Source organism: Rana temporaria, chromosome 5, assembly GCF_905171775.1.
Source record: "Rana temporaria chromosome 5, aRanTem1.1, whole genome shotgun sequence".
Classification (NCBI taxonomy): Eukaryota; Metazoa; Chordata; class Amphibia; order Anura; family Ranidae; genus Rana; species Rana temporaria.
The window spans coordinates 286,798,084-286,823,039 of NC_053493.1; the positions used below are offsets into that span (position 1 = coordinate 286,798,084).

General features: G+C 45.4%; 2 protein-coding genes across 5 annotated transcripts in view; one reads left to right on the plus strand and one right to left on the minus strand.

The window, feature by feature from the left end:
* RNMT (RNA guanine-7 methyltransferase) overlaps positions 1 to 10,142 on the minus strand; it is a 68,046-nt gene extending 57,904 nt beyond the window's left edge. The window contains exons 1-2 of one of the 4 annotated variants that reach the window (XM_040353918.1): positions 10,134 to 10,142; positions 3,860 to 3,861 (exon numbers count right to left, since the gene is read on the minus strand). The gene's annotated coding sequence lies outside the window, so the exon portion shown is untranslated. Of the gene's footprint in view, positions 1 to 150; positions 285 to 3,859; positions 3,862 to 6,071; positions 6,180 to 10,133 lie in introns of those variants that run through there. The other 3 variants (XM_040353916.1, XM_040353917.1, XM_040353915.1) reach the window with 3 other exon arrangements.
* Positions 6,446 to 24,956, plus strand: part of FAM210A (family with sequence similarity 210 member A) — a 70,687-nt gene continuing 52,176 nt past the window's right edge. Inside the window, exons 1-3 of the mRNA XM_040353919.1 lie at positions 6,446 to 6,549; positions 20,295 to 20,401; positions 24,227 to 24,670. Coding sequence (XP_040209853.1) covers positions 24,240 to 24,670 — 431 coding nt within the window. The 5' untranslated portion in view covers positions 6,446 to 6,549; positions 20,295 to 20,401; positions 24,227 to 24,239. The remainder of the gene's footprint in view (positions 6,550 to 20,294; positions 20,402 to 24,226; positions 24,671 to 24,956) is intronic.

The following is a 24,956-nucleotide window of genomic DNA, read 5'->3' on the forward strand; positions in this document are numbered from 1 at the left end:
GAGTACATTTTCTGTATAAAGCTATAAACCTACCCTTCGCTGCAGATGAATCTTCCATCTTTTAGTTCTAGTGTTTGATTCACCACCAGTGAATGTTTTTACCTTAAGCCACAATGCCCCAATGTCTCTTCTGCAACAAAAGCTTCTTACCTTGCAAACTTCTTTAGAATGTACACTGAACTTCACATGCACAGCTCATTGTACATGTTTCGCATGCCTTGGTGCTGTGCATATGTGTGGGAGTTCCCAGGCCTGCCAATGAAGCAGGAAGAAGATGCTGAACCCTAAAGAAGACCAAACAAGAATATCAGCACTGATGAGGGAAAAGGTTTGCAGCATGTAGTTCCGCTTTAAAGGGGATATCCAGCTTAAATAGTTTTCGGGCCAAGCTTAAATAGTTTTTGTGACTGCTGGGTATGCTGTATAAATCTATGTAGTATACAGCAGTGGTCCCCAACCTTTTTGGCACCGGGGACCGGCTGTGTGGAAGAAAATTGTGCCAAGGACCGATTTTTCGCGGGCAATGGCTGTTTTTTAGCGCTTCAATCATCCCGGCACCATGCTTGTTATGGTGTCAGGGTGATTGAAGCGCATTTTTTCTATTATTACATTGTAGTAATTAATTAAATTATTCAATTCACCATAATGTAGAATCAGTCGGAGCCCTGGCGTGTCACTTGCCACCAGATGTGGATAGTCACATGCCACGCTGCCTGTCACCAGATGTGGATTGCCACCTTGCCTGTCACCAGACATCTGGTGCCAACATTTTTAAAAAATTTCCAGGGACACTTTGCAGCACAGCTATAAATTAATTACCACACTCACCTCCCCCGAAGGTCCACCCACTCCGCATAATCTTCGCCTGGCTAAGATTATGCGGAGTGGGTGGAGCTTCGGGGAAGTGAGTGTGGCAATTAATTAATAGCTGTGCTGCAAAGTGTCCCTGGACAAATGTTGGCAACTATGCAGATGTGGATTGCCACCTGCCACATTGCATGTCACCAGATGTCACCACCTTGCCTGTCACTAGATGTCAACACCTTGCCTGTCACCAGATGTCACCACATTGCCTGTCACCACAATCTGCACCGGCTGAACAAGGAATCTAAGTGGCAGAGAGACTTCTTGTTCAAAAGAAGAGAGGCTGAAGATATCTGAGTCCACAAAAAGGAAGGGATATGATGGTACTAACCTGGATGCCTGAGGAGCTGCAGAAGAGCGGTATGAGATGATGTCATCTCTCTGCTCCCCGCCGCATCTCCGACAGACAGAGCACTGGCACTGAGGGCGGAAGAGCAGTGATGCGGGGGGGGGGGGGGGGGGGGGGCGGATGAGAGATATCATCTCTGCTTGCCCGCTCGCTTTTTTCCCCATCCACACAGCGCTCATGCCGGTGTTCTGTGGGCATTATGCGCCGGGGGAAGGTTCTCGGGAGGACATCGGCAGCCCAGCATCTCCCTTGCCAGCCGCCCACACCCGCGGCCCGGCTGCAGAAGCGCCATGGCCCGGTAGTGGGCCGGGGACCGGGGGTTGGGGAACACTGGTATACAGTACTGTATTTCAGGTGAGATGAGATCATCCTGTCACAAACCCAGTACAAAATAGCATCAGTCTGAGTGGCACTCAGCCATTCATAGCCTTGTATTCCATCAATGAATACAAAGCTGCCTCTGATTGGCCAAGTTAAAAAATCACAACATCATCAGTTCACTTCTCTGACTCAGCCTATCAGAGGAAGCTTTGTATTCACAGATAGAATACAAAGCTGCCTATGAATGGCTGAGTGCCGCTCAGACTGACACTATTTTGTTCTGGGTGTGAGACAGGAAGGTCTCCTCTTGCACTAAGAACATACTGACCCCCTACCTGGTTGGTTCATATTGCTGCATTGACATACAATTTATACAGCACACCCTTTGGCTGTACCCGTTAGTGAGGGAAATAGTTGGTTTAGAACACCTTGACCCGAATAAACTATTTAAACTGAAACTAAAGCTGGAAATCTTTAAAGTATAACTACTAATTTCACACCCAGCAGCCGCAACAAAATCAGAGAAAGTGGATAGAGCTAGAGCTGTGCGCCAAGTGACTGTATTCAAGTAATGCAAATAGGTGGCAATTAAGTACTAAGAATCTTTGGGGGCCATCCAAGCAATGGAGAAGCATCATTTACCAGGTATGAAGATGTGTTTTTTCTTCCACTTTAAGCAGAAGGTTGAAAATAAAGTCACCCGGCAGTAAGGTAGTTTAGCAGGGGAACCATGGTGAATATGTACCCTTCGGGTACATCCACATTTTGCTCTTTATAAAATCGTGCTGCGTTTTTGTGCTATTTACATACGGCAGCCTATTGGATTTCCATGGACTGTCCTACTTGTGACAAATAAGCTCATGTACCGTATTTTCCGGCGTATAAGACGACTTTTTGGATGCAAAAAAATGCATCCAAAGTCGGGGGTCGTCTTATACGCCGGGTACGGTCTCCGTGCAGCTGCGATCGTCATAATTTCAAAGCTGCGCGCCGTCTTCTCAGCACGTCCTCGCTGTCCTGTGATAGGCGGAACAGAAATCTTCCCAGCAGCGCCTCTGTTCTGTTTTCCGCCTATCACGGATGCCTTCTCATCCTCGGACGAGATGAGAAGGCATCCGTGATTGGCGGAACATAGAACAGAGGCGCTACTGGGAAAATTTGTGTTCTGCCAATCACAGGACACGCTAAGAAGACGGCGCGCGGCTTTGAAATCATGGACGCTCGCAGCAGACGGAGACTGTCACCGGCCTGCAAAACGTGAGTGATGGCACAGTGGGGGGGAAAGTGGGGGCATGCAATGTGATGGCACTGTGGGGGCATGCAATGGCACAGTGGGGGCATGCAATGGCACAGTGGGGGCATGCAATGGCACAGTGGGGGCATGCAATGGCACAGTGGGGGCATGCAATGGCACAGTGGGGCTTGAAAAAAAGGGGGTAGTCTTATACAGCGAGTATATCCCAAAACCCAAAATTTTCCTGGAAAATTAGGGGGTCGTCTTATACGCCGGGTCGTCTTATATGCCGGAAAATACGGTACCTTATTAAACCGTCACAGACTTTTTTCACAAACTTCCAAAATGAAGGAAATCACATGATCATGAAATACCAAGGTGGGTGCGGTGGAATGAAAGGCACTTCATGGCACTATATACATTTTTTTTATTATTATTTTTTTTTTTTAGCACTGTATTGAACTGTCACACAATGGTGTTTTATTAAAGCAGAGTTCCACCCACACTTCCACTCATTTGTCTCTTCTCCCCCTCCGGTGCCACAATTGTCACCTTTCGGGGGGAGAGGGGACAGGATACCTGTCTTTGACAGGTATCCTGTTCCCACTTCTGGGAGTCCACGCCGTGGCCCATGATGTAACTGCGGGACTCCCTCCTCCCCATGTCAACGGGCCAGTAAGAGAGCCGCGTGCCCTCGCGCAGTAGGGTTCCTGGTGTGAGGCCGTAAGGCTACACTGCCGGGTTTTCCCTTACCCGCAATGGTGGCAGCAGCACCACCCGACAGCTGATGGAAACATCAGCTGCAGTGCCGACATCGATGGATTCCAGGACAGGTAAGTGTCCTATTATTAAAAGCCAGCAGCTGCAGTAGGTGTAGCTGATGGATATTTTTTTTTATGTATGAGCTAAGGGCAGATGGATTCCAGCAAGTAAATGCTAAATTAATAATTTGCCCTTACTCAAGATGGCCAAAGCCAGAAATGCTTGGGAGTTGTTATGAAAGGGATTTTTCAAAATATTCAAGCATGGGGGACATGGATGGATGGGGAAGTTTGATTTGAATATTAAAGTGGTATAAAACTCTGTTCTACCACTATTACCTACAGGCAAGCATATAGTAAGGTGACCAGATTTTTAAAATGAAATCCGAAGACATTTTTTTTTATTATTGGCAAATGGCACAGGACTCCACAATATACAGGAGGGTGTTAGGCATAGAGTTCAGAGGACACTTCTGACCCCACATCCTTCTCTCACAGATTAAACAGCCCCACCCCCCTTATCAGCTCACCTCCCGTCTCAGCCCTCCACACAGTCAATTTTTGGCTCTGCTTCTCCTCCACTGAACAGCAGCAGGAACAGCAGTGAGATCGTCCAGCATTCGAGCCGCCAGGCTCTAAATCCAGGGACAGACTTGGTCCGGGGAGAGAGTCCTCAGTCCGGGGACTGTGCCCGGAAACCAGGGATGTCTGGTCACCCTATAGTAAGGCTCACCTGTAGGGATGAGCTCCAGCGTGTTCGCACACTCCATGTGCAGAGCCCGCCAGGAAGTCGGCACAGCGCTGCGCTAATCACAAGCAGTGATACATTCCCCGATCTCTGCAGCCGAGCATCAGGACAATGTCTCCCTGCCTGTGATTAGCGCAGCACCGTGCCTAATTCCTGGCGGGCTCTGCACATGGAGTGTGCAAACACGCTAATCACCTGTAGTTACTGTGAATATCTCCGGACCTTCAGAGCCTGTGCCGTAAAGGTCATCGCACTCCCAGCCACACATGTAGCCGGAGGACACGAACCTGAAAGGAAGACTGGGGGAAAATGTCAGCCTTCTCAGGGGTGACAGTCACAGTATGGCCCTGGAGGGATTAGTTCTAAGGTAAGTCTTGCCTTGCAGGAGTTTCCCCCCCACCTATCAACTAACTGCGGTTTACTTTAAAAAAAATTAATGGTTTGCGGTGCTCAGATGCCATGAAGATCCACCTTAGGTTCTATTAGCTGCAGTGTGGTGCAAGGCGGTGGATTGCATAGCACTGTGCAGAAAAGAAGTTATGCATGTCATATTTATTTTTGCAGCACAGCACTACAATGCAGTGATATGTACCAACCAGGTAGGGGGGGTGGGGTCAAAGCAGCGATATGAACCAATCAGGTAGGGGGGGGGTCACCACAGCGATATGAACCAACCAGGTAGGGGGGGGGGGTCACCACAGCGATATGAACCAACCAGGTAGGGGGGGGGTCACCACAGCGATATGAACCAACCAGGTAGGGGGGGGGGGGGTCAACACAGCGATATGAACCAACCAGGTAGGGGGGGGGGGGGTCAACGCAGCGATATGAACCAACCAGGTAGGGGGGGGGGGGTCAACGCAGCGATATGAACCAACCAGGTAGGGGGGGGGGCACCACAGCGATATGAACCAACCAGGTAGGGGGGGGGGGGGGTCAACGCAGCGATATGAACCAACCAGGTAGGGGGGGGGTCAACGCAGCGATATGAACCAACCAGGTAGGGGGGGGGGGGGGGTCAACGCAGCGATATGAACCAACCAGGTAGGGGGGGGGGTCAACGCAGCAATATGAACCAACCAGGTAGGGGGGGGGGGGTCAACGCAGCAATATGAACCAACCAGGTAGAGGGGGGTCAACGCAGCGATATGAACCAACCAGGTAGGGGGGGGGTCAACGCAGCAATATGAACCAACCAGGTAGAGGGGGGTCAACGCAGCGATATGAACCAACCAGGTAGAGGGGGGTCAACGCAGCGATATGAACCAACCAGGTAGAGGGGGGTCAACACAGCGATATGAACCAACCAGGTAGAGAGAACATGCGAGTGGAGCTGAATGGGTATGCACCCGAAACTGAAGAAATATTCCCTCCGCTGCGACCAGCACATGATCATCAGAAAGGGGCACAGATAATGGAGAAAAATACAACCCCCTATGCTAGTAGGCACGGCAGAGCAGGGGGGGGGGTGTAATTATAATTATATTTTAATTCTACACTGATTGTCCTTGAAATTGCCCCTGCCCCTATTAAATCCAATCTGGGGACAAAACCAGGGACAGACTTGGTCCGGGGACAGTGCCATCAATCAGGGGACTGTCCCCTGAAACTGGGGATGTCTGGTCACCCTACCTCACAGGCTCAGTGTAGGAGAGGTAACCTGCCTGAACACGTCTGTCTTATTCACTTCCATAACAAATATTAGCATTCAGTATAATAAAGCTTAACGAGTCCTCACCAATACAAAATTATGTAATGCATAAAGCCCGAGACTCCCCCAACAAGCCCTCTTACCCCGCACACCTCTCCCGGCAACAACAAAGCAACCTGCGACTCTTCCGATTCCTGCGCTGCTCGTGTATCCGAAATATCCACCACCGAGAACGGAAGCTAGGGCTCCTCATCTTAGCCAATCACTGTGCGCCCCATGCGGCCAGGAGGAAGAACTGCGCAGCATTGGCGTGGAGCGCAGCCTGTTTCCAATGTAAGTGTACTTCATGAATACAAAACTAAAATAAACTTTGGCATTTGGCATGAATTCTATACACTGGTGTCCCTTCCGTATATTAGTCATCCTTTCTAGGAACAGAGTGGATTGGAACTACACCTTTCGTTCCATAAGACAGGATGACGTAGTGAGAAACTACAAGTCCCATGATGCTGTGCGTGCCTAATGTGTAGGCCTGTGAGGGGCGGGGCCCGATTGCAGCGTGCAGCGTTCCACTCTGTAATCCGCACAGCGTCCTGTCACCGAATGAGAGCGCGGCTCCAGGTACGAGTATAGTGGGGGGGTCACTGTGACCTGGGTGAGGGCACACACACCACCTCCTTCTGCCTGTCCCCGTATTCTTATAGTGAGAAGAGGACAACAGAGTGTCCCCCCAGGGTCATTGAAGGGTGTATGGGCCGAGAGATGTCACTGGCTGTGTTCTGTCACTTATTCCTTCACGTGTGAGTGTGTCACCCCCAGGGTCAGGACATTCATTCCCTCACATGTGTGTGCCACCCCAGGGTCAGGACACTCATTCCCTCACAAGGGTGCCCCCCCAGGGTCAGGACACTCATCCCCTCACAAGTGTGCCCCCCTAGGGTCAGGACACTCATTCCCTCACAAGTGTGCCCCCCTAGGGTAAGGACATTCATTCCCTCACAAGTGTGCCCCCCCCCAGGGTCATGACATTCATTCCCTCACATGTGCCCCCCCCCCCAGGGTCAGGACATTCATTCCCTCACAAGTGTGTCCCCCCCCCCCCCCAGGGTCATGACATTCATTCCCTCACATGTGCCCCCCCCCCCCCAGGGTCAGGACATTCATTCCAGAACATTCATTCTCTCACAAGTATCGTCCCCCCCCCCCCTCGGGTCAGAACATTCATTCCCTCACATGTGTCATTCCCTCCCAGGGTCAGAACATTAATTCCCTCACATGTGTCATCCCCTCCCAGGGTCAGGGCATTCATTCCCTCACACATATCACCCCCTCCCAGGGTCAGGGCATTCATTCCCTCACACATATCACCCCCTCCCAGGGTCAGGGCATTCATTCCCTCACACATATCACCCCCTCCCAGGGTCAGGGCATTCATTCCCTCACATGTGTCATCCCCTCCCAGGATCAGGGCATTCATTCCCTCACACGTGTCATCCCCTCCCAGGGTCAGAGCATTCATTCCCTCACATGTGTCATCCCCTCCCAGGGTCAGGGCATTCATTCCCTCACACGTGTCATCCCCTCCCAGGGTCAGGGCATTCATTCCCTCACATGTGTCATCCCCTCCCAGGGTCAGGGCATTCATTCCCTCACATGTGTCATCCCCTCCCAGGGTCAGGGCATTCATTCCCTCACATGTGTCATCCCCTCCCAGGGTCAGGGCATTCATTCCCTCACATGTGTCATCCCCTCCCAGGGTCAGGGCATTCATTCCCTCACACGTGTCATCCCCTCCCAGGGTCAGAGCATTCATTCCCTCACACGTGTCATCCCCTCCCAGGGTCAGGGCATTCATTCTCATACATGTGTCCCTGGGGTCAGGACATTCATTCCCTCACACATATCACCCCCTCCCAGGGTCAGGGCATTCATTCCTTCACACGTGTCACCCCCTCCCAGGGTCAGGGCATTCATTCCCTCACACGTATCACCCCCTCCCAGGGTCAGGGCATTCATTCCCTCACACGTGTCACCCCCTCCCAGGGTCAGGACATTCATTCCCTCACACGTGTCACCCCCTCCCAGGGTCAGGACATTCATTCCCTCACACGTGTCACCCCCTCCCAGGGTCAGGGCATTCATTCCCTCACACGTGTCACCCCCTCCCAGGGTCAGGGCATTCATTCCCTCACACGTGTCACCCCCTCCCAGGGTCAGGACATTCATTCCCTCACACGTGTCACCCCCTCCCAGGGTCAGGGCATTCATTCCCTCACACGTGTCACCCCCTCCCAGGGTCAGGGCATTCATTCCCTCACACGTGTCACCCCCTCCCAGGGTCAGGACATTCATTCCCTCACACGTGTCACCCCCTCCCAGGGTCAGGACATTCATTCCCTCACACGTGTCACCCCCTCCCAGGGTCAGGGCATTCATTCCCTCACACGTGTCACCCCCTCCCAGGGTCAGGACATTCATTCCCTCACACGTGTCACCCCCTCCCAGGGTCAGGACATTCATTCCCTCACACGTGTCACCCCCTCCCAGGGTCAGGACCGTCATTCCCTCACATGTGTCCCCCCCCCTCCCAGGGTCAGGACCGTCATTCCCTCACATGTGTCCCCCCCCCCCCCAGCGTCAGGACATTCATTCTCATACATGTGTCCCTGGGGTCAGGACATTTATTCCCTCATATGTGTTGTCTCTCCGGGAGAGCAGAAGTCAGACCTCTCTCTTCTGTCTCCTGACACCACAGGTCCAACTACAAACACTGTACTCGGTTCAATATTCAACTTCCTAGATAATTTGTCCCGCAAACCCACTACATATACAGAGCCCTGAATACGTGTGTGGGGGTCCGTATGGCACTAGTAGCTTTAGTCCTTTCGAAGTTAAGATAAAACTTTGGGTCTTCCGCTATCCACTTTCATTGGTGCACTTAGGCTGCATTCACACCTGAGCGTAGGGCGTTCGGTCGTTTTTTCGGGCGTTTTTTTTCGCACGTATTCATGCTTATTTGCGCGTTTTTGTACTTCGGCGTTTCTTATTTTAGCCAATAGGAAAAATTATCATCTTTTCATCACTTGTTGCTATGTTGGTAGATTTTTTTTTAATCTTCTGCATGGGCGACAAGTTCTATTGATTAAAGCGACGAAACGCCCATAGCAAACGCCCGTTGTCGCGCGATACGCTCAATACGCGCGTTTCCCATTACTTTCTATGGGGAAAAAAACGCTCAAACGCCGCTGTCGCGCGATTCGCGCGACAAAAAAAGGTCCGGGACTTGTTTGGGCGTTCAGGCGTTCAGGTGTGAACAGTCACCATAGGGAATAATGTTAATTCTCCCCTCTGGCGTTTGTGAGCAGTGCGCTTCAGGCGTAAAAACGCCTAGGTGTGAATGGGGCCAACTCCTGGATAGCAGGGCCAAACAACACAAATGACCCAGATCATCAAGTAAAGCAGGCAGGATCTTTCTCAGCAAGGTGAGAGGACAATTAAGTCTGTATACAGTGTCCAAAAAATGGATAGTCTTATCCTTTATCCCTATGGCACTACAAGTGTCGGCAAGATGACTACCAGCAATGATGTCTGTATACAGTGTTCAATTAACTCCTGTGCTGCAGTGTCTGATTACTGCAAATGGGCAAAAAGCCCCTTCACCCAATCTTGCGATCAAGGCTCAAACGAATGTCCTAGACAGGCAGGCTCTCCTGGCGACCCGACTGGTCACCTTACACTGGAACATTTCACCGTTGGTGCAGATGTGCACTGGGATCCCCCTCTCTCAGGCCGGATGTCCCAACTGTCGGCAAAGGCCTAAATCTCGTGGGGGGAGATCACCAGAGAGACATCTCCTCAGGGCTGATCTCTTTCCCCTCCTCGTGCTCACTGAATTCTCTTCAGGGAATCAAAATGGACTCTCTCCTTTCCTGTCAGCAGAGCATGCTGATCTTGGTAGTTCCTGTCGCTATACAAGGCGAAGGGGGCTGCTCTGTTCTGGAACTTCATATTCCAGAGTCCTTTGCAGCTGCTTGGTAAGGACTCCTTTAATTGGCTTTTTTTCTATGTAAACAAGGCAGATCTCTATTCTGACAGGGGTAAGGGATGGATTGTGTGTTTGTGCAAAGCAGGGAACAAAATCCACCTCTTGCCTTAGTAAAAGCACCCAACAAAAACACTGGCTAGATCGCCCTAGATGTTTAAACCTTTCTTAGCCAGTGACAGTGGATATTTTTAACACAGGTTACCAAAAAAGTGTCCAATTGTCCACCGCATTATCAGAGTTTTACTATAAGTTGCTGATCACCGCCATTCCTAGTATAAAATATATACCATGGTTTGTAGACTCTATAACGTTCATGTAAATAAATATATATATATATATATATATATATATATATAATTATGTAGCTGAATACATATTGGCCTAAATTGATGAAGAAATTTGAATTAAAAAAATAAATTATTGTATATGTTTTAAAGCAGAAAGTAAAAAAAACATTGCGTTAATTTTTTTTTTCAAAATTGCACTTTTTTTTTAATAGTGCAAAAAATAAAAACCGCAGTGTTGATCAAATACCACCAAAGGAAAACTCTCTTTGTGGGAAAAAAAAATGTCATACATTTTCTTTGGGTACAGCATTGCATGACAGCGTAAATATCCATTAACGCAACACAGTGCCGTATCGCAAAAAATAGCCTGGTCTTAAACAGGGGTAAATCTTCCGGAGGTAAAGTAAAACACATTCTTTAATTCAAGTGATTCTAAAGGCAGAAGGTTTTTTTATCCTTGTGCAATAAGATAAAACAATCTATGTGCAGCAGCCCCCCTAATACTTACCTGAGCCCCATCTTGATCAAGCGATGTGCAGGAGTGCCTCGGCCATCCGGGACGCTCCCTCCTGATTGGCTGAGACACAGCAGTGGCGCCATTGTCTCCCGTTGCTGTCAATCAAAGTCAGTATGCCAATCAGGTGAGAGAGGGGCTGGACTGTAGCGCAACTCCATGTCTGAATGGACACAGGGAGCTGCGGCTCAGGGGCACCTATAGCAAGCTCGGCTGGCCATCAACTCCCGCTGTTGCCAATGAGGAGGGAGGGGCATGCCCAAGCTGTGGTTTTGTGTCTGAATAGACAAGCTGCTTGCTCTGGGAGCACTCATCAGGAGGGCGGGGCCAGGATTGGCGGTGTCTTGCTAAAAAAGGTCCCCCGGCGGATTATGCCCCCCCCCCCCTGTACTGCTCAGGTGTGGTGCTTGCCTCTGAAAATTGCCGAACATGTAGCTCTAGACGTCGCTTGCGCACACTTCTGACATCCAGGCTCATTCCTTACTATCCCCATGGACATGGAGGATGTTAAAAAAAAAAAAAGAGCCAGGAGGCCGAGCGAGCAATGCGAGCGAAGCAAGGACGTGAGGCCGACTGACCACTTACAGGGAGGTCCACGCAGGCACCGCATGTTCTGCTATTTTCGGAGGCTAGCGCTGCTCCTGCGCAGTACAAGGGGGCATAATCCACCGGGGGGACACTCTTCGACAGAACACCGGCAAGGGGTCTGAGAAGGGGAGGATCTGGGCTGCTCTGTGCAAAACCAACTGCAAAGAGGAGGTAAGTATAAGAGCCGGTTCACACAGGGGCGGCATGACTTTGGGGGCGACTCGGCAAGGCGATCTCAAGACGACTTAAAAAATGACTTCTGTTTTGAAGTCAATGCGAGTCGCACCCGACGTGGTACTAGAACCTTTTTCTAAATCGGAGCGACTTGCATCGCACCTATTAGAACGGTTCTATAGAATAGAGCGGAGCGCTGAGTCGCCCCTGTTGCTCTAACGTGTTTGTTATTTTTAAAGAAAAAGAGACTTTAGTAAACACAAAACAAAAAATGTAATATATTGCAGCTAACCAATCATTAGATGTGGTGGCTGCATTTGTTTATATTTTTCCCTCTGTTATCACCTGGTGATCTGGCCAGTAACAAACCTCCTGTAGAAGAGTGCCCTGGAAGCTGAAACATGAGAAAGAAGGGAGGGCGCATTGACCTTGTGCATTACCAAAAGTAATTTTAATTACAACCACTCTGGATAAGGAGAAACAAAGAAACCTTTGGACAGCAGCATCCTCAGCCTGGGGAGAGGGGTGTGTCATATTTACTGGCAGAGTTAGATGAACTTCCGCTTGCACTATAACCAGTTGCAGCACAAAGTTTTTTTTTCCCTTTTGGGATAAAGGTTTTACATAAATGATGATCATTGTTACCACTCCGATCAGTAGTAAATGGTTTGTCTTGACCCTCCAACTGCTACATCTGCAGGGCAGCCTGTTGTTTTAAAAAAACCTCAGACTCACTGGCTAGGTGAAAATAAACGAAAGCATAAAAAAGGAAACCAATACAGCCATCACATCTACAAATTGGTTATCTGCAATATAAGAAGTGTTTGCTTTTGGGTCTAAAGGCTCAGTTCACCTTTAGGAGCATGTTACATTTAGGGTGTAACATGCTCCTAGTGATTTACCCCCCACCAGAGCTTCCTATTTTGTGATGGCAGGCAGGATATCTTCTCCCTGCATCTGTTGTCACAATTTCAAAACGGGGTGGCCATGCAGGACTCCGCCCACACGGCTGTGCTATTCATTTACAGTTTCCTGTGAATTAATTAGTATACAAGTACTGACAGCAAGTCGATGGCTTGTAGTTCTCAATGAACTGGGCCCCCCCATTAGCTGCAAAGACAGAACACGGCTGTACACACAACACAAAGCAGTGCAGGAATACCACCGATTACATCACACTGCCACACTGCTAGCTCATTATGCCTTTGTCTTGCAGGTTTTTTTTTCTCTCAGGTTATACAACCTCTTTAAAGCGGGAGTTCACCCATTTAAAAAAAAAAAAAAAAATCTCCCCTTGGCTTCCTGCTCGTTCGGTCTAGGGGAATCGGCTATTTATATTAAAATATGTGCAGTACTTACCCGTTTTCGAGCTGCATCTTCTTCCGTCGCTTCCGGGTATGGGTCTTCGGGAGCGGGCGTTCCTTCTTGATTGACATTCTTCCGAGAGGCTTCCGACGGTCGCATCCATCGCGTCACTCGTAGCCGAAAGAAGCCGAACGTCGGTGCGGCTCTATACTGCGCCTGCGCACCGACGTTCGGCTTCTTTCGGAAAATCGTGACGCGATGGATGCGACCGTCGGAAGCCTCTCGGAAACCTGTCAATCAAGAAGGAACGCCCATTCCCGAAGCCCATACCCGGAAGCGACGGAGAGGATGCGTCTCGTAAACGGGTAAGTACTGCACATATTTTAAAATAAATAGCCGATTCCCCTAGTAATAACGAGCAGGAATCTAAGGGGGAAAAGTGCCCTCTAAGGGTGAACCCCCGCTTTAACCACTAAAGACCCGCTCACGACTATATACATCCTGTTTTTAAAGATGGATATCTCGGTAACGGCAGCAGCTGCTGCCACAACCGAGATATACATATTTTCCTTGAGTGGTCCTGTATTCGCCGCAAGATCATTGTTGTCGGGAGAGGGGCCGCTCTCCCGCGCCCTCCGCCGCTTACCGGAGCTGTCGGTAGCGGCAGAGGCGATCGGGTCCTGTCCCCTGCTCGGCTGGAATTTTCTTTTGCATTTAAGTCTAAATATGGGATCTGAGGTCTTTTTGACCCAAGATCTCATTTAAGAGGACCTGTCATGCTTTTTTCTATTACAAGGGATGTTTACATTCCTTGTAATAGGAATAAAAGTGATCCATTTTTTTTTCAGTGTAAAAATGTATAAAATAAATGAGAAAACAAAAATTTTTTTTTTAAAGCGCCCGTCCCGACGAGCTCGCGCGCAGAAGCGAAGGCATACGTGAGTAACGCCCGCATATGAAAACGGTGTTCAAACCACACAAGTGAGGTATCACCGCGATCGTTAGAGCGAGAGCAATAATTCTAGCCCTAGACCTCCTCTGTAACTCAAAATATGCAACCTATAGAATTTTTTAAAAGTAGCCTATGGAGATTTTTAAGGGTAAAAGTTTGATGCCATTCCACGAGCATTTTTGAAGCGTGACATGTTGGGTATCATTTTACTCGGCGTAACATTATCTTTCACAATATTTTAAAAAAATTGGGCTAACTTTACTGTTGTCTTATTTTTTAATTAAAAAAAGTGATTTTTTTCCAAAAAAAGTGCACTTGTAAGACCGCTGCGCTAATATGGTGTGACAAAAAGTATTGCAATGATCGCCATTTTATTCTCTAGGGTGTTAGAAAAAAATATATATATAATGTTTGGGGGTTTTAAGTAATTTTCTAGCAAAAAAAAACTGTTTTAGTCTTGTAAACGCCAAATCTGAAAAACAGCCAAGGTCCTTAAGTGGTTAAATACTCCCGCCAGTAGAAAACTCCACCTGGCGCCATTCCTCTGGTCGGCATGTGGTGTCTCCTGGCCCAGGACCTGAATTTGATCAACGCGTATGCACATACAGGCAGTTTATCTCCTCCTGTTCAGCGGGGACTTGCTGGATTTCGCTCTGTGTGCAGCGCTCCCTGTTGAACAGAAGTTGATCAGCCATGCTGGAAAACCTCTATTGATCAGTGCCTACAGCTGCTGATCAGTGAATTCTGAGAGCAGAGAGTCCTCGCTGTCAGAGTATAGTGTCGCAGGCGGGGAGAATCTCTTCTGCCACCCACAATGCTTATGTGGCTGATGGAATCCGTTTGTTCTATGTTCAGCTTACCGCCTGAAAAAATAAATAAATCAGATGGTGAATACTTGGCTTAGAAGCTTACCTACTTCATTGTATGGTAATGAGCTTTTCTGTTAGGACAGACTCACTCTGACATTGCTTGCCAGTCAGCCATGCCACCTTCTCCTAAGAAACATCTAAAAATAAGGAATATAAAAAAATAATTATGTATGCTGTGTTGTTGTTTTTTTTTTTTTAAACCTGACAGCAAGTTTCCAGATGCACTTTAAGGAAAAGCATCGTGCAATGAAGTGCAATACTTCAGGCAGTGAGTCATAGTGGGTTTGTCTTGTATGGAGAAAACTTTAACCAGACTTTTTTTTTTTACAGCTGTATGCTGGGCACACCCTTTTTTTCAGTTAGTTTTCCAGGGCAGAATATTTTAAAACCAAAGAATAACATGCAACACTTTCTATGGAAATATTTTGTTAACTTCTTAAATATAAAGCATGTTTTTATGCAATGACCCTAAGTTTGCAATTTTTTTTTTAGTTTTGGATGGAGTGGGGAATGAATAGATTCCCTCTCATATTTGTATTGCTCTCTGTCACTCTTTTTAGGTCTACCCTCTCTATTTTTACATAAGTGTTTAGTTAAGTTTACATGAGTCTACAACCTTTTTTTTGCTTTTGAAGAAAGTAATCATAGCATAACACACTATATCCCCAATTCCCCCCCAAAAAGTTAGAATGCTGTGTAAAATCTACAATTAAAACAGAATACAATGATTTGCAAATCTCACAAACCCATATTTTTTTTCACCATAGAAAATAGAAAACGTATTGTTTAACCACTTAAGCCCCGGACCATTTTGCTGGTCAATGACTGGGCCACTTTTTTCGGCACTGGGTCGCTTTAACTGACAATTGCGTGGTCGTGCGACGTGGCTCCCGAACAAAATTAGAAAGATTTTGACAAGTCCTTTTATTAAAAATGCCCGGAACTGGAAGTCGGTGGACGGAGAGGGGCAGATCGGAGATCGGTCTGGCGGCAGTGTATAAAAGTGAAGTGAGTAAGCTGGCCAGGGCAGGGGTTCAGGGTGCTGCCGCATATTCTGGTGACCAGAGCCATCACATTCAGTACAGGAAGTGACGTTCCGTGTCATCGTCGGGACTCAGAAGGGTAAACATCACGCCCATATAGTTCGGGCTGGGTTTAACCAGATGTCCGCTGCTGGCTTACTGCAGCCAAGTGCAAGGTGTACCAATACGGGCGTCGCAGCACATACTTGCTGAATGATGAGAGGAAAGGAAGGATTTTGCAATGCTATATGCCAAATAGTATTGCAAAATCTTTCCTCTCCTCTCCTCATTCATGTAATTTATTATGCAAGTGCCCATCAGTGCCTGCCTATAAGTGACATCAGTTCCATCCGTCAGTGCCCATTATTCAAATTGTCACATGACATTAAATAAAAATAACGGTTATCGGTGAGTACTTGAAACAAAGTATCGGTACTAGTACTCTGTCTTAAAAAAGTGGTATCGGGACAACCCTACCTATAATCCACAGTCTAGCAGTGCTTTGTATAATACTGTGTTCTTTGCAGTATTCCAAGATATGGAATTTACAGGTAAAGTCAAGATTCCTTTTACATAATTGTACTTCTAATAAACTGTGTCCCATGTTCTGCTGGGTACTGCAAAAATCTCCCCTGCAGTGATGCTGGATACTCCGCAAATCAGTAGTCTTCCAACCTTGTGGCCATGATTGTAAAGAATTTGTGGCGGTTGTCCTCGGCTTCCTGATTCATTTACAAGACTCCAGGTTTTCTTCCAGAATGCAAGGCATTGACAGGACAAGCTCTCCTCTGCCCACTCTTAAGCCTCAAACACACGAACGGACTTGGCCGTGAACTTGTTCTGCATACACACAGCAGGACATTTTCAACCACCTTTCACCAAATCACGTGGTTTTTCAGCTCTTTACCACCACCCTTTGGGCAACTTCTGCTATTGTTGTCTGATCTTTAGCATTGGTTCTGAGCATGCGTGTTTGTACTTTGGACTTAGTCTTGGACTTGTGTACACATGATTGGATTATCCTCCATTGAACATTTGTTCCCGAAAAGTTTTAGAGCATTCACAGAGAACATTTTGTCTGATGAAAAACCGAAAACAATTGTCTGATGGAGCATACACATGGTCGGATTGTTCCATCAAACATGTCCGTCGGGCCGTTGTCAAAAAGTCTGATCGTGTGTATGGGCCTTTAGAACACCTTGCATTCTCGAAGAACGATACTAGTGTGAATGGATGAGGAGACCAGAAACAGAGGGCAAGCATCACAATCCTTTGCAGCCGCTGTTCCTAACTCCTGCAGTGGCAGAAGTTCTTTATTAAATTTTTTTCCCCTGAAACTCCCCTCTTAAAATGTGCGTGGTATATGCCGATAAATACGGTATTTACACTGGATATAAAAAGATAAATAATTTCAGAACTTTTTCCACCTTTTTAATGTGACCTATAAACTGTACAACTCAGTTGAACAATAACCTGACATTTTTAAATAAAATAACATGGTTGCATAAGTGTGCACACCCTTAAACTAATACTTTGTTGATGCATCTTTTCATTTTTTTTTTTTTTTTTTTTTTTTTACAGCACTCAGTCTTTTTGGGTATGAGTCTATCAGCATGGCACATCTTGACTTGCCAATATTTGCCCACTTTTCTTTGCAAAAACACTCACTCCAAATCCGTCAGATTGCGAAGGTATCTCCTGTACACAGTCCTCTTCAGATCACCCCACAGATTTTCAATGGGATTCAGATCTGGTCTCCAGCTGGGCCATTCCAAAACTTAAATCTTCTTCTGGTGAAGCCATTCCTTTGTTGAATTTGGATGTATGCTTTGGGTTGTTATGCTGAAAGATGAAGCTCCTCTTCATGTTCAGCTTTCTAGCAGAAGCCTGAAAGTTTTGTACCAATATTGACTGGTATTTGGAACTGTTCATAAATCCCTCTACCTTGACTAAGGCCCCTGTTCCAGCTGAAGAAAAACTGCCCCAAAGCATGATGCTGCCACGGCTATGCTTCACTGTGGGTATGGTGTTATTTTGGTGATGTGAGTGTTGTTTTTGCGCCAAACACATCTTTTGGAATTATGGCCAAAAAGTTCAATCTTGATTTCATCAGCCCATAACACATTTTCCAACATGCTTTTGTGTGACTTCAGATGTGTTTTTGCAAAGTGTGGCCGGGCTTGGATGTTTTTCTTTGTAAGAAAAGGATTTTGTCTTGCCACTCAACCCCAAAGCCCAGACATATGAAGAATACAGGAGATTGTTGTGAGGTATCACCGCGATTGGTAGAGCGAGAGCAATAATTCTAGCCCTAGACCTCCTCTAACTCAAAACATGCAACCTGTAGAATTTTTTTATACGTCGCCTATGGAGATTTTAAAGGGTAAAAGTTTGTCGCCATTCCACGAGGGGACGCAATTTTGAAGCGTGACATGTTGGGTATCAATTTACTCGGCGTAACATTATCTTTCACAATATAAAAAAAAAAATTGGGCTAACTTTACTGTTGTCTTATTTTTTAATTAAAAAAAAGTGTGTTTTTTCCCAAAAAAGTGCGCTTGTAAGCCCGCTGCGCAAATACGGTGTGACAAAGTATTGCAATGACCGCCATTTTGTTATCTAGGGTATTAGAATAAAAAATATATATAATGTTTGGGGGTTATAATTAGAGGGAAGGAGATGGCAGTGAAAACACTGGGGAAGCTCCATTAGAATTGCTGGTTTACTTGTCATGCCAATGGCCACCACAAGATGGCGCCAGATCACAGAAGGAAGCTTAGGCCTGCAGAAAGCTGCAAAGTCGCAGCCTCAATTACCGGCTGGAGCGGCCCGCTTTGATCGCACGGCGGGGGAGGTGGGGGTGCATAAAGACACAGGATGAGGCACGGAGACACAGGTAATTGAGCCCGCAGCTTTGCGGCCTTCTGCAGGCCTAAGCTTCCTTCCCAGGGCGCTAATTCTAGTCGCTATTGCGACCGGGCACTCAGGTTTTGGCGAACCCTGCTTTAAATGATGGTAGGTATGGACTGACTCCTATTTTAACATGAGTTTGAATGTGATTGCTTTAAGTGGGAGCCAATGGCTGCGCTTCTACCAATCTATCCAATCAAGAGCCAAGACCCCCGGGCAGAGAGGTATAACCTGGGCTCTAGGGGGCCGGTCACTGTCAGTTTTTTCACCTTAATGCATTAAGATGAAAAAACACAAGGTTTTACAACCCCTTTAATTCTGAACACAGCTACATCCCCAGTTATAAGAGGGTGTGCACACTGCAACCACATTAGTTTAGTTTTTAAATTTTGACTTCCCTCCAACTAAAAGATTTCAGTTTGTTTTCCCAGTTGAGTTGTATAGTTTATAGGTCACATTTAAAAGTGGTAAAAAAAATTCTGAAATGATTTATCTTTGTCTTTTTGTCTTTTTTTTTTTTTTTACATCAGAGACCTGACATTTTAACCACTTGCCGACCGCCGCATGTATATGTACGTCCACAGAATGGCACGTACAGGCAGATGGGCGTACATGTACGTCCCCGCCTTTCCGCGGGTCAGGGGTCCGATCGGGACCCTCCCCGCAACATGCGGCGGTCGGATTCCCACGGAGAGCGATCCAGGACGACGGCGCAGCTATTCGTTTATAGCTGCTCCGTCGCGATCGCCCCCCGGAGCTGAAGAACGGGGAGAGCCGTATGTAAACACGGCTTCCCCGTGCTTCACTGTGGCGGCTGCATCGATCGAGTGATCCCTTTTATAGGGAGACTCGATCGATGACGTCAGTCCTACAGCCACACCCCCCTACAGTTGTAAACACACACTAGGTGAACCCTAACTCCTACAGCGCCCCCTTGTGGTTAACTCCCAAACTGCAACTGTCATTTTCACAATAAACAATGCAATTTAAATGCTAATTTTTTGCTGTGAAAATGACAATGGTCCCAAAAATGTGTCAAAATTGTCCGAAGTGTCCGCCATAATGTCGCAGTCACGAAAAAAATCGCTGATCGCCGCCATTAGCAGTAAAAAAATTTTTTTTATAAAAATGCAATAAAACTATCCCCTATTCTGTAAACGCTATAAATTTTGCGCAAACCAATCGATAAACGCTTATTGCGATTGTTTTTTTACCAAAAATAGGTAGAATACGTATCGGCCTAAACTGAGGAATTTTTTTTTTTATATATATATGTTTTTGAGGGATATTTTTTGAGGGATATTTATTATAGCAAAAAGTAAAAAATATTGCATTTTTTTCCAAATTGTCGCTCTATTTTTGTTTATAGCGCAAAAAATAAAAACCGCAGAGGTGATCAAATACTACCAAAAGAAAGCTCTATTTGTGGGGAAAAAAGGATGCCAATTTTGTTTGGGAGCCACGTCGCACGACCGCGCAATTGTCTGTTAAAGCAACGCAGTGCCGAATCGCAAAACCTGGCCTGGGCATTTAGCAACAAAATGGTCCGGGGCTTAAGTGGTTAACAGGGATGTGTAGACTTTTTATATCCACTGTATATATGTGTGTGTTTTTATATATATATATATATATATATATATATATATATATATATTTTTATGAAATATTAACTTATATTATATTTAATTTTTTTTGCACAGGCATTGGCAATCTACTCCAGTATGTTGGCCTCAAGTATAGCATCATTTTGACAGGCTTTGAAGGTGCTTGTCTTCATATTTTGGGTTGCCATATGTTTTCAGATCAGGTATAGTATTCAATCATTTTAGTTCTGTTCTTCAGCTGCATTTATTGCATGTTATTGAGCTCTCTGTTGTACAAGTCCACAGTGGGCCTGAAGTTTAACCACTTCAATTCCAGGCACTTTTACCCACTTCCTGCCCAGGCCAATTTTCAGCGCTTTTGCACTTTGAATGACAATTGCTCAGTCATGCAACACTTTACCCAAATTAAATTTACATATTTTTTTCACACAAATAGAGCTTTCTTTTTGGCGGTATGTTATCACTACTGGGTTTTTTAATTTTTGATAAATAAATTGTCTGTTATACAATTTTTCAAATAATCTCTCTTCAGAAATTTAGGCCAAAATGTATATTGCTACATTTCTTTGGTGAAAATAACCCAAATCAGTATATATTATTTAGTTTGTAGGAAAGTTAATAAGTCCACAAACTATGCTATATACAGTATATCTAAAAGTCGATCAATCCTGATCAGTACTGACGGCCTAATCTAATTTCTAATTTATTGATGCCCATAAATGCCAGGATAGTACAAATGCCCCTCAAATTACCCTTTTTTGTAAAGTAGACAGTCCAATGTATTTAGAAGGAGGCATGGCAAGTTTTTTTTGAAGTTTGTAATTTTCTTTAGACAATGAAGACATTTTTTAAAAATGGTAGTTCTCATTTTTATATATTTTTTGTAACATGCTGTCACCAGTACAGTACAGCGTCATTATAGAACTGGTGTAGCATTGATTAGGGACACTGACTCGTGACCGTATGCAATTAAAAAAAATTATATATATATATATATATATATATATATATATATATATATATATATATATATAATTTTATTATTATTATTATTATTATTTTTTTTTTTAATGCGTTTTTCTTTTTTATACTACAATTATTATTTTTTGTTACGTAATCTGAGCAGACCAATACAGTGTTACCATAGTAACACTGTACTGGGGTTGATCAGCATATTTTATCAAACACTATGATTGTTTATTACAGTGAGTATCACTGTTAAAAACAACCATGTTTTTTTTTTGTTTGTTTTTTTATTATATCAATTAATTCATTGTGTACTATTGTGATTAGCCACAGCTAATCACATGGTAACAACAATGGCCCTGTACACTGGTTTTTCATTTGCTGTGTCCAGTGGACATCGCAGGTGACAGATCGCACCACAGTGCAGCCCAATCCTAGGACGACATCATGGTGTCCACCCAGAACAGCTCCCGCACAGCCATCATTTTGCTATAGGCCAGATGGGAAGCAGTTAAAAACCGTTTAAACCTTAAAGCGGTAGTAAACTTGTACAACAACAACAAAAACTTTCCCTGCAAGCTAAAGGCATATTGTGCTAGTATACATTGCATACTAGCATATTATGAAAGACTTACCCTGAAACATAGGCCTCTAGTGGTGCGCTGTCACCACTGCAGAGCCTTCTATTTTCACCCAGTCTTCCATCCAGGTTCGCGGGCTGTAGCCGCTTGAATGGCCAAGCCACAATGAAGTCGCTCCCATTCAAGCATACACAGCTGCAGCACAGAGCTCTGAAGGAACAGCACAGGTACCTTCAGAGCGCATGTGCCAGTGATGTCACCAGCTGCTGCTCTCTAGAATGTACCCATATGATGACCGCAATACATATATATACATTGCAGTTTGCAAGTGGTTTACCGGGATTATGGCTAAAGGTATGAGCCATAACCCCAGTATGTTTTTTTGTTTTTTTTTGCAGTCGTCGGGTGGCTTTCTTTTAAAAGCAGTCCAAACGGCTCATGAACGCTTCCCGAAGCGGTGGGAGGGGGGTCATCCTCGGGCTTAATGTTTCCGCCAGTTCGCCCAAGAAACGATCCAACGGTGTGGCCGGTTGCTCCCATAGGCAATCAAAGAATAAATCAATGAAAAGAATTTATGGACAGCCGCACACCAAAATAAACCTAAAAAGGTAGCCTTTATTGGTGTAAAAAGGATAAAAAGCACTACAAAACACAGCACAGCAAGCAGTGGGGTAAAAAAGCAGACGCGTTTAGCACAAACAATCAAAGCTGAGTCATAGCTAAACGCATCTGCTTTTTTACCCCACTGCTTGCTGTGCTGTGTTTTGTAGTGCTTTTTATCCTCTTTACACCAATAAAGGCTACCTTTTTAGGTTTATTTTGGTGTGCGGCTGTCCATGAATTATTATCATTGATTTTTTGCCTTGTGCATTGCCAGCACTCACGGTCTTTGAGAAGTACATTGATTGCTTATTGCATTTGCCTGGAGCGGCGGTCTCTTTTTCTGCAATCGAAGAATAGATACTCTTTGACCGCCTCTATTGCCTTGGAGGACTGGAGCAACGTCATCACATCACTTCTGGTCCAGGCTGAAAGTAAATAATTTTTTTCTTTTGCTTTAACAAAAAAAAATGTTCCGCCCACCCCCATATATCCAGCCATGTCCCCCCCCATATATCCAGCCATGTCCCCCCCCATATATCCAGCCATGTCCCCCCCACATATATCCAGCCATGTCCCCCCCACATATATCCAGCCATGTCCCCCCCACATATATCCAGCCATGTCCCCCCCCATATATCCAGCCATGTCCCCCCCACATATATCCAGCCATGTCCCCCCCACATATATCCAGCCATGTCCCCCATACCTAGATGATGCCGCTGCCGCGTTAATCAGCGTGTGGGGAACATTACAGCTTTCGTTTGAATAGCTGTGTTCCCCGCCAGGCCGTGTATAGACACTCCCCCTTGCTCGGGATTGGACAGATCACCCGTCCAATCCCGCGCAAGGGGGAGTGTGTATACGCGGTGCGGCGGGAAACACGGCTATTTAAACGAAAGCTGCAATGTTCCCCACACGCAGATTAACGTGGCGGTGGTGGGTTTGCGGCGGGGGGGGGGGGGGGACAAGTATTCGGCCAGGCATCGTGGGCATTTGCATCAGTCCCGATACTGGTATCGGGACAACCCTAATTTTTTCCCAAAAAATTACGTTTGAAAAAACGCTGTGCAAATACTGTGTGAATTGTAATAATCGCCATTTTAATCCCTAGCGTCTCTGTTAAAATATATATATATATATATATATATATATATATATATATATATATATATATATATATATATATATATATATATATATATATATATATATATATATATATAATATTTGGGAGTTCTAAGGAATTTTCTAGCAAAATATACTGATTTCAACTTGTAAACAAAAAGTTCTGGAAAAAGCCTGGTCTTCAAGTGGTTAACCTACAGGTGAGCTTTATTATAAACTTACCTATAGGTAAAAAAATAAAAACATAAACTTTACTGCCGCTTTAAAAAAAAGGTTAATAACAGGCATTCCTGTCCTTCAGCAGTAATATTGTCCACAAATAGGAACCATTGTCTTTTAATCTTTTGTGCTGATGGTCATCAGGTTTGGTTGGCAGCATGAAGCCGACGTACCTGCGTCACTTTTTTTTTCTCTCTGTGTAAACCATTAAATGGAAATTTTTTGGCTCCAGCTAAGTGTAAAGATTTGGGTGAGGCCAAGGTGGACTCATAATAGTGTGATCCTATACGTTACAATCTGAATGTACAGTCTTCATTAGTTTTGCCCAAACTATGTAATATGAGGACCGACCTAATCTATCCAATCTATCCAATCAATTTCTCTCCAATCAGGCAAGCCTACATAGTTATTGGTAGATCTAAAGGAGAGTGTACAATCAGATTGTAACATTTCATTGAGGTTGATGTATGATCACATTGGACTGCATGTTCTGTGTCGTGGCAATCTAATATTTCTTGTTTCTTTTACATTTAGACTTGTTTTAAGCATGTTTCTTCTAAGGACTTTACATCTGAGATGTAATCCATCTAGTATAATCTCCATTTCCACATTTTCATTACGAGCCTGTACGCATCAGAGAAAATGCCTTATTTTACCAAAATATGAAAGCCAGATTTTAGTAGCTAATGGACAAAAGCGTTGGCTTCATTCATCCCCTGGGCAAGATTCTTCACAGCATAAGGAAAACCTTAGCGCTTCCTCTCCTAAGGATGAGGGTCCACCCAGCAGTAAGGAAGTACTGACCATAAAAGATCATCCAGATACAGCTTTGGAGGAGACAGATCCACTGCAGGATAAATCCATAGGCCTGGTCCAGAGATTTAAAAAAACTTTTAAACAATATGGGAAAGTTATGCTTACAGTCCATGTACTGACATCCAGCGTCTGGCTTGGAACATTCTACTATGCAGCTATACTGTAAGTAACTACATGGTGAAAAAAGTGTGTGTTTCTTAAAGGAAATCTATGTTCACAGCATTCACTTTTTATTTTATAACATAAGCATCATAATAACAATACAAACAATAGTTATTATTGAAAATCTAGCATATGCTTATTTAAAAAATCCCCTTTCTCACTGTGAAGGCTGCCTGCCTGTCTGTCATCTCTTTTCACAACTTCCTGGTTTTCCTATATTCTCTGCTGTTTCTCCTACGCTGTTTACCTTCAATTTCTAAGGACTATATATCCCATGGTACCTTGC